The sequence below is a fragment of the Nannobrachium achirus genome (assembly GCF_963921795.1).
Source record: "Nannobrachium achirus genome assembly, contig: SCAFFOLD_280, whole genome shotgun sequence".
Classification (NCBI taxonomy): domain Eukaryota; kingdom Metazoa; phylum Chordata; class Actinopteri; order Myctophiformes; family Myctophidae; genus Nannobrachium; species Nannobrachium achirus.
In genome coordinates this window covers 1-11,008 of record NW_027665008.1, presented here as the reverse complement: position 1 = coordinate 11,008, position 11,008 = coordinate 1, and the positions used below count along the sequence as shown (strand labels likewise).

The window sequence follows — 11,008 nt, the reverse complement described above, 5'->3', positions numbered from 1 at the left end:
CCCCGCCGTTCTCGAACGCTTCTTGCCTTTTGTGAACATTATATCCAAAAAGTAAAGGTCCTATGCCGGTCTCTCATCTGTTTACTTCATTAGCGTGGAAGAAAATCGAAGCAGCTTGTTGAAATAAAGTTTATATCGCTCATTTTTGTCAGCCGGTCCTTTGTTTTTAGACATGCTGCCTCCCCTGGTCACGTGGTATAGACACAACGAATAATAGATGGGAAAATAATGCACCGGCTGACAAAATGAGCGATATAAACTCTTTATTTCAACACGCTGATTGGATTTTCTTCCACGCTTGAAAAGTAAACAGTTGAGAGAAGTGTATAGGACCTTTACTTTTTGGACAGAATGTTCACAAAAGGTAAGAAGCGTTCGTGAGCGGTGGGGCTTTATTTTTTACCACAGACGAGAGGCTGAGATGTGAGATACGCTGTATAGCGTTAGCTTCCCACTAGCGCCGGCTGTTCCATTGCGAGAAGACATCATCGCTGCGTCTTTCTTTGTGTGCCCGAGAGCGACTCAGAGAGTCAGATCACGACGTATAAATCAAAAAATAAATCCTTCCAGAATACTGTCTTCTGCAAACCAATAACATTAGCGAGATGAAGTTAGTCACTGAGAGAGTGTTTACACACTAGAACCAGATGCACCATGCTGTATGGGCGGTGCTCAGAGCGTGAACACGAGTGAAACCTGAGGAACAATGGATTCCGTCGGCCAATCGAAACGCTATGCAAATCTAAAGAGCTGACTTCTCCGCCTCCAGAAACGGTCTGTAATCTCTTCCAAAGTAAGGCAACTTTACTACACCAGTGTTAACATTTGGCAACCTTAACAAAGATATCTTATGGAATGAAAACCCTCTAATATATTCAAACTGTGTTTATATCAAAAAAACGAAAAACAAAGAAAAAACTAAATCACTCTTGTTTTCGCGTTTTCTGACTTTTAAAATTGCCGACATTTGGACGGTTCCACCAGCCTCGGACTCATATGTCAAAAACTGATAGGACGATTTGAACAATATTGGTGGTTTTGGGGGTTATTGAAGATGCTGAATCCATTTCTGACATTTTCTAAATTCAAAATGGCCGCTTTAAACCGTAAATGGTAGTGTTGCCCGATCACGTGATCGGATCGGCCGCCGATATGGTCATTTTTATAAGATCGGAGATCAAAAAAAAAAAAAAAAAAAAGGTTTTTTATTTATTTTTTTTCAAAAAAATATTTTCTGGGAGTAGTGGAAAGTTACAGGTAAGGTGAATGTGATATGAAACGTAAGCTTACCATAATCACAGTAATCCTTAATCATTTTCAATCATATTCAAGGGCTTTTGGAGAAATGAGACAGACACAGAGCCCTGCAGAGGGGAGGTGATTGTGTCAGACTCTGTGTCCAGCTGGCAGCTGATGCCAATAAGTAGTAACTAATGACCCCTTGTTAATGGATCAAAGGAAGGCAATTATGTCTCTCTGCACTGTCAACTAGCTGCTACAGATGCATACTTTTCAAGCAGACTGGTTAATTGGTTCTTAACTTATTTTGTTTCAACTTTAAACATTTTTTGAGGTATTAAACAGGTTTTAAAAGTCCTTAAATCGTGACTTCACTGCCAAATTTCAAAGGCCACACCAAAGGTCCGCTGCACAATGCTTGAGAAACACTGCACTATAGGCCTATATCACTAAGCTTTGTTTTTAATTTGTTGATTCAGTGCTGCACTAAGTGATAGAATGAATAGAATTTTTTTTTCTTAATGCCTTACCAAAAGATCGGATCGGGAAAGATCGGGATCGAATCGGAAGCAATAATATTTGATCGGTATCGGATCGGGAGCATCCCTAGTAAATGGTCACATACCAACTTAAATTGGGATGATTTTGATACTTTTTTGTTGATTTTGATTATGAATTAAATTATACATGTGGTTATATATATGCTTGTACATTATCTGCATTTCAAAAGCCAAATATAGACAATCCACACAAAATGATTAGAACAATGACTGCCACAATAGCCTAGCAGAAATAGTCACTTCATCATTTGGAAAATCAACAAAAAATGATCAAAATCATCCCAATTTAAGTTGGTATATGGCCATTTCCGGTTTAAAACAGCCATTTTGAATTTGGAAAATGTCAGAAATGGATTCAGCATCCTCAATAACCCCCAAAACCACTCCAATATTGTTCAAATCAGCCAATCAGTTTTTGACATATTATCCATTATTATAGGTGATTATGCTAATTAAAGCTAATTATGCTAATTATGAAAATTGCTCAACATATACAAGTTAGCATCCGGCAGTTTCTACATGCTGGGGACCCATACTCAACATTTCTAACATAAAACTTTAGGGTATTCAAAATGTCCGGGTTCACAATGGGGCTCTATGGGCTGGCTACTAGACTATAAGGCTAGGGCTCCACCAAAAAGACGGCGTTGTGCCGGCGTCGGACAGTGTCAACAAAAGAACCGGGGCGAATTTGAGCGTCCGGCATGGCAAAGTGAAATATCTCTATAAGCCTGACAGCAGAGTCCCTGGTTCGAATCCCGGACCGGCTGGACCATTCTGCATGTCCCTCGCCTACTAGAAAACAGACACATAAATAAACAATCAATGCTTAGATCAGGGATTGGTAAAAGGTTAAAGTACTTTATTGTGACAGTAATCATTGATATTGAGTGTTTGTTCAGTAACAGGAGTCTCCCTGTCTCTCCAGCTCTTTAATAAACATAAAATACATTTCAATATTCAATACAGGTTCAGCCAATCAAGTGAGAGTACCTATTTATAGTGTTCCAGATCCAATTGTGTATGATCATTATAAGGACCATGTAATGTATGATATTAATATGATATAGTCTATTTGTATTGGAAAAACAAAACAAAAAACTCTTAAAACCACTTAAACACTGATGTCCCTATTATTAGAACCTCCAGAAAAACACAGGCAAAGATCCTTGATTATGCAGACTAAAATCATTGATTATGCAGACAGAATTTTGTGATGAAATATGCAGGTTTTTATGTGATTTTATAGGGTGAAATTGCAGAAAGTTGCGCAATATGCAAAAAGTTGTGAAATATGTGACATGTGAAATATGCAGAAAGTTGCGAAAGATGCACACAAGAGAATTTGCGTGTGACCTCCCTCTTAGACCCGCGGTCAGACAGATACACATATTCATGGTCATGTGCCTCTCGGAGACCGTTGATCTGTGCGCTTGGTCAGACATTTTCTGACCAGTAAGTGACACACAGAAGTAAATAGTCTGGTAGGAAGATAGGCCTCGCGCGCACCCGAGAGATATATTTTTCTAACCTACCTTTTTAGAATCCTTAAGGTGTCTAGTTAATGAATTTTGATGTTCCCAGATCCAATTATTGTCCCATATATGTTTTTTTTAACCATATGTTGTGTCCGTCCTGGATTTTTGGCTGTGAAAACGAATGACTTTAAATCAACATAGCTCCTGAACCATACATCCGACAGAAACCATTCACCCCATGTTATGTTCGTCTTTGCAAGATGAATTGATTGATATGAAGATTTGCCATGGTTCCATCATGTTTAGTGCATTAAAACCCAAATAAACACAAAAAAAGTCAAAATTCGCCTAAACTGGATCACAACTCCTCCCCCATGCACCCAAATGATATATTTTTTCTAACATTTGCATTTTTACAATCTTCAAGATGTGTAGTAAACAAATGTTGATGTTCCCCACTTGAAATATTGACACATGTATGTTTATTCTGGCATAGTGTTTGCTATAGTGAATCTTTGCAAATGCAAAAAAGAGAATGTAAAATCTACATAAGGTCTTAACTATACATTATTCTGAGACAAATGTCCAATTTGTCTGTTTCATTTTGGCATGAGGCATTAAGGGAGATGGCTAGTGACATAATATGTACATGTATGGATCATCAATGCTCAAATAAATGCTAAAATGCAGACAATTCAATAGGCGGATTTACATAAGGTCTTAACTATACATTATTCTGAGACAAATGTCCAAGTGGTCTGTTTCATTTTGGCATGAGGCATTGAGGGAGATGGCTAGTGATGGATCATCAATACTCAAACTAAAATGCAGACAATTCAATAGGCGGAATTGGGCCAGAGGACATAGGCATTTTCTTTCTTCAAAGTGTTAATATGAATGCTTTGCTTTAGGTGCTTGATACACACATCCCATCCTCAATTCAAAATAGTGCCAGGTTTTAATTTTGCCTACAGTCTTGGATATCTGCAAACAATATCAAATATACATGACATCTTAATTAAATGATATGCATACGTGGCGGAGAGAGTCTCAGGCCCAGCCTTGAAGCCTCAAAGGTCTAGTATCTCCCTCCATAGATATAGCTCTTTGGAGCAATGGTTAAGATATTGGACTTTCGCGTGGGAGGCTCAGGTTCGAAGCCCGGGTGGGGCGGCACAATGGTGCTTTGTCCCGGATCGGTCTTCCCCATAGGAGGAGGTCTAAAGGGGGGTGAATGTGGCGGAGAGAGTCGCAGCCCCAGCCTTGAAGCCTCAAAAGTCTAGTATCTCCCTTGTTCCATAGGGATATCCCTTTGGAGCGATGGTTAAGATATTGGACTTCGCGTGCGAGGCCCGGGTTCGAACCCAGGGTTACACATAGACAAATGACCCTATCTTGTTCTATTTTGGCATGACATGTCATGCCAAAATACTATTTCATACCAAGATTTGATTCTAGACAACCTCAGGTTTCCAATGGAGCCAACCTTGCCATGCAGGTAAATGCCTAATGATTCAAAGATAGACAACATTTTGGTAAGGGATGAACGGCCATCACCAATTTCCAAATGGACAATCGAGCTTTCACCTCGATTTATGTGAACGGAAATGTGTGAAAGCCTTCCCTGTACTGACATGCCACATTTAGGACAATCCCATGCAGTGTTGGGTAAGAACCATGCCGTTTTTTAATCCAGTAAAATATGTAAAAATGTATATCTGTTTTAGACCACATACATTAACTACTGTAGTGTCTTTATAGGGGCACCATAGCTGAATAGTTGGGGAGCCTGCCTGGGGAACCAGAGTCCCTGGTTGTCCCAGGTTCGATTCCAGGCAAGGGTAGCAATGTCGATGTGTGTGGAGGAAAATATCTATCTATCTAGACAACTGCACTGCATCTCACGTCAACACAATTAAAAGCACATTTCTAAAGCACATTTAACATGACCAGGTCACCCAAAGTGCTGTACAATTAAAAACAATAATAGAAAAGACATAACAATGCAATATAAATAGCATAGAATATCAAAATAAACAAAAGCAAAACATTAGCATCAGTAAAGGAAGATCGTGGACTGCCAGTCTCAGCTAAAGATCAGGCAGGTCTTTAATAAAGACTGCAGCTCTGATGTGTAGGGGCAAGCTATCACAGAGCCTGAGGGGCCCCAGGCTGTCCTGCATAGACCACAGTAGTGTATCTTTTGACCGCTGTACTACATCTATAGACCACTGTACTACATCTATAGACCACTGTACTACATCTATAGACCACTGTAATACATTTGTAGACCACTGTTGTGATCTGTAGACCATTCTAGTGCAACTGTGTGTTGTATTCTGTTTACCACATTAGTGCATCTGTAGACTACTCAAATGCATCTGTTGACCAACAGGGGTTGACACTAAGGTCTCAGAGGCACTTGCCCATCGGGCAAGTACAGGTCATTTTCTACTTGCCCGAAGGTAATGCCCACTTGCCCGAAAAGTATATCGTCCATTATAAAATGATGGGTACGATTTTAATTACCGCTCAATTTAACACTTATTTCTTTACTTTCTGGGGCTGTGCGATAAAATGTCATACCTCAATACACCTAAATCCAAATACTTTAGCTATGATTGAATATGTCTATGGTTTCACACTTGTTATTTTATTTTTTTAAATGTAGCAACAGTAAAAACAGCACATTATAGTAAATAGTGCTCTTATTTTACATTCCACAAACCAGAAGACACAGCGCACTGGCCACGTTCAGGTGTTTAGACAGATATCTGGTGTTGTGTTTATAGACATTTGTGTCGCCTCTCAAATGAGCACTTGCCCTGTCGGGCAACCTGAAAGCCAACTTCACCTGCCCTGACGTTTTATTTACCTGCCGGGGGCAGGTGGGCAAGCCTTAGTGTCAATGCCTGACCAATGTAGTGTCTGTAGATGTAGTACAGTGGTCAACAGATGCACTACTGTGATCTATGCAGGACAGCCTCTGGCCCCAAGGCTCTGTAACAGCTTGCCCCTACACATCAGAGCTGCCCAGTCGACTGATATTTTATCTTATATTAAAGACCTTCCTGGCAGTCCATGATTTTCCTTTACATGCTAATGTTTTGCTTTTGGTATTCATTGGTATTTTATGCTAGGCTAATGTCTATTTATACTGCATTGTTATGTTTTTTTTTTTTACTGTACAGCATATGGATGACCTGGTCAATGTGGTCATGTTAAATGCTTTTAATTGAGTTGAGATGCAGTGCAGTGGTCTATATAGAATATAGATAGATACCTATTTTCCTCCACACAGATCAACATTGCTACCCTTGCCTGGAATCGAACCTGGGACAACCATTCAGCTATGCCGCCCCTGTAAAGAAAGTAGCCTACAGTAGTTAATGTATATGTTCATAAACAGATTTACAAAAGGCGTAAATTACATAATATGTAATTTACGGCCTTTTGTACTGAATACAAAAAACTGCATGGTTCTTACCCAACACAGCATTAGATTGTCCTAAATTTGGCATGTCTGTACAGGGGAGGCCTTCACACGTTTCCATTCACATGAATCTACGCGAAAGCTCAAGGGTCCTTTTGAAAATTGGTGATGGCCGTTTATCCCTTGCCAAAATGTTGTCTATCTTTGAATCATTAGGCATTTACCCCCCCCCCCCCCCCCCCCCCCCTGCCAGACAAGGTAGCATGACAAGGTTGGTTCCATTGGAAACCTGAGGTTGTCTAGAATCAAATCTTGGCATGAAATGGTATTTTGGCATGACATGTCATGCCAAAATAAAACAAAATAGGGTAATTTGTCTATGCATCATTAATTAAGACATGTATATTTTAAATGTTTGCAGATATCCAAGACTGTAGGCAAAATTTAAACCTAGCACTATATTTTGAATTGGCGATGGGATATGTGTATCAAGCACCTAAAGCATTCATATGTATAACAATTTTAAAAAAATGAAAAAATAAACATAAACTCCTTCATTTGTATTGGTAAATGTCCTCTGTCCCAATTCCGCCTATTGAATTGTCTGCATTTTAGGATTTATTTGAGTATTGATGATCCATAAATGTACAAAATTATGTCACTAGCCATCTCCCTCAATGCCTCATGCCAAAATGAAACAGACCACTTGGACATTTGTCTCAGAATAATGTATAGTTAAGACCTCATGTAAATCCGCCTATTGAATTGTCTGCATTTTAGCATTTATTTGAGCATTGATGATCCATACATGTACATATTATGTCACTAGCCATCTCCCTTAATGCCTCATGCCAAAATGAAACAGACAAATTGGACATTTGTCTCAGAATAATGTATAGTTAAGACCTTATGTAGATTTTACATTCTCTTTTTTGCATTTGCAAAGATTCACTATAGCAAACACTATGCCAGAATAAACATACATGTGTCAATATTTCAAGTGGGGAACATCAACATTTGTTTACTACACATCTTGAAGATTGTAAAAATGCAAATGTTAGAAAAAATATATCATTTGGGTGCATGGGGGAGGAGTTGTTGTGATCCAGTTTAGGCGAATTTTGACTTTTTTTGTGTTTATTTGGGTTTTAATGCACTAAACATGATGGAACCATGGCAAATCTTCATATCAATCAATTCATCTTGCAAAGACGAACATAACATGGGGTGAATGGTTTCTGTCGGATGTATGGTTCAGGAGCTATGTTGATTTAAAGTCATTCGTTTTCACAGCCAAAAATCCAGGACGGACACAACATATGGTTAAAAAAAACATATATGGGACAATAATTGGATCTGGGAACATCAAAATTCATTAACTAGACACCTTAAGGATTCTAAAAAGGTAGGTTAGAAAAATATATCTCTCGGGTGCGCGCGAGGCCTATCTTCCTACCAGACTAAAAGAAGGATTAGCAGTTTGAAGGAATGTTATTGCTCAGATAAATATTTTTTTCCAAGACTTTTTAAAGCCTTAGTTTTGTACTTTTTCAGTTTTTTTCTGGAGGTTGACAGTACTTCATTAGACCCCCTGGTGTGGTTGTTATGAGCAATTATCTATTCCCTTTGCATTTTGGATTTCTTTCTCGAGGCTGCCACCTTGTGGGTCAAAAGTGCCGATCCAAAAACGCAGATATAGTGACATCACTCTATCTGGAGATAATCATCCCCTCCCCTTTTACCATTCACCCAACACATGTGGGTGTGGCTAACTTCAGCTGGGTCACCACCCACCATGACAACCAGGCATACTTCATGAATTGGTGTGTGTGTGGTCAAACTGGCCACATAAAAACCTAATTTGAACTCTTTCTGTACACTTTTCTGGAAAAAATCTTCCTCCTAGTATAATTACAATGCCTGATAATCATGTTTTAGGCGGTATATTCATCTTTAATGAATATACACGAACTGTATATCAACAATGATTCATGAGGTATGTCCATAAAATTGCTGTTACGACCCCAGCCAAGTAGAAATGAGGCCCAACATGACAACGTGGGACCCCCCCCCCCCCCCCCCCCCCCCCCCTCCTCTTAGAACCTAACCAATGAATTCAGCCATATAAACAGGTTTTTATTATGTTCTCTCCAGGGTGGGTTGGTTGTTATGAAATAATAAGCCAAACAACTAAACAATACAACCCTAACCTAACTACCCAAATAGAAGATGGGGAAAACAATAAAAGATAAAAAACTGGGAGGTTTCAGGACAAAAAGACAATAATAAAAAAGGAAACAAAGATTAGAGTGATTAATTGACGGAGAGGGGCTCAGTGGAGCTGCCATTCTGATTTCTAGAGATTAACTGAATATCACAAGCTCTTGTGTACTGCAGAGCTTACTTCCTTACTGACATACAGTAGTTGTACATGGTGGACACTTGGCATGGTTCTTCTCAGACAGACTTGATCATCATGCGCGTGGCGCGGGCAGAGTAGATGCTCTTCCAGGTGCGCCAGTAAATGCCCGTTGACCACCAGATGTTGTCTCCCGCGGGGTGCCATTCGCCGTTGAGATCGGCCGAACCACAGCGGTGGCCGAACCACCAACCTCCGCCGTTCTCTTGGCTGCAGTCACCCGCGGCGATGTCACCGAAGATGCAATAAGGGTCGCAGCCATCGTTGTCACGGTCAGCAGTGCTGAACCCAAAGCCGTTCTGGTCGACTCCAGGGTAATGACCCCGGATGGCATCGCCTTTGAACCGACAGGGAGAACAAAAAGGGTGCACAAACAAAGATTGTGAGCTTAAAGCTTCAATCCAAACCTTATTTTAACCCATTTGTAGCCGATCCCGAGAATACTCGTGAAAAATACTCGAGTACTCGGAGTGCCGATCTCGAGTATACTCGCGCTATATACTGTATATACAGTAAAGCTGGCAAGCTTACCGTACGGTCCGTTGGAAAGTGCTGGCACGATTGGACTCGCCGATTCATCATCATCGCGGATCCACGTGCACACAATAGTGATTCCTTAACATGGTAGCCGACGGTCTATCTCATCTTTAATGTCCATTTTCTCCAAAAAACACTTTTGAAGCCAAGGATGGCATTGGATTCTCGCTATAATAACACAAGCTGAAAGGCAACGATAGGCCATTACTGCAACCGCATGGGACGATGATCACTTCCGGTGAATGACGTCATGACGTCAAAAAGGAAATGTTTGCGCAATCGACTTCTGGCCTTCAAAATAAGAGACTGGCCGCGGACGGAGCAGGCGAACGGCGCGCTGGACATTTAATCCGTTCATGTCTGGAGCACAAAATGAGTTAATGAATAACATTTAATTTCTAACCAATCTGTTAAACCTTATTCAACTAGCCCTTACCCGTTCAAAGATATGAGCTCCGAAATGATGTGCAGTGTGTGGATTATGGGATGTGCACTGTGCACACAGTATATGAGGGATGGAAAGTAACTTTAACTGGTGCTTGCATGCTAATATGTAGGAGCATCAATGTAAGAAATACCCGTTCCATTTAACGGCTACAGAGATACTGTGTACCGATCTGCAAGATTTTGGACAACATCTGTAACAGGGCCAGAACCAACCCCCCAACCCCCCCCCCCCCCCCCCCGACCCGCCCGCCCGCCTGCCCGCCTGCACACACACACACTCCCCCCCCCCCCCCCCCCCCCCCCCGTGTGTGTGTGTGTGTGTGTGTGTGTGTGTGTGTGTGTGTGGGTTTGTGTGTGATTGTGCATGGCCTGAACAACAGCGCCCCTCCCTTAACATGTGTGGTCACAAAAGGTACTGTAGGCTAAATAGAAATAGATACACCATAAAAATGCAATTATACAGCATACGATTTGTGAAAGTGACAAACGGGCTTCACAGTTATGTCCGGTTGGAGGTGGTTTCCCTACTTTTCCATTGTGGACTCTGGCGTCAGATTGACAACGTCAATAAAGTTATTTGAAGCAGAAGCAGTGCGTCTAGATGTCCCACCATCTTTACTGTAGTTCAACACTGAGGATGAAACAAAGTCGAATAAACGACTGGAAACTCTGAAATGGTCATCACTATTTTTATGTTTACATGCCTAGTGGGGAGAAAATCATAAGGTCTGGAGGCACCCAGGTGAAAAACACAAAAGTTATGATAAATCAAAGTTAGACATTGGACAGATTTAACTGGAACACTGCAGGAGGGGTAAGGTATAAGGAAAGCCATTTCTACCTGCATTTCCACTGTAATTCCCAACGTTCAGCTTGAAGGCCTCTGTCTCGTTGG

The 11,008-nt window shown here is 40.7% G+C and overlaps 1 protein-coding gene across 1 annotated transcript; it reads right to left on the bottom strand.

The window, feature by feature from the left end:
• Window positions 1-8,825: 8,825 nt before the first annotated feature.
• Window positions 8,826-11,005, bottom strand: LOC308280664 (angiopoietin-related protein 5-like; the record flags this gene model as incomplete). The annotated part of the gene is made up of 2 exons (XM_080754990.1): window positions 8,826-9,466; window positions 10,955-11,005. Coding segments are annotated over 2 exons (350 nt in total), but the record flags the coding sequence as incomplete, so codon positions are not given.
• Between the last annotated feature and the right edge of the window lie 3 nt (window positions 11,006-11,008).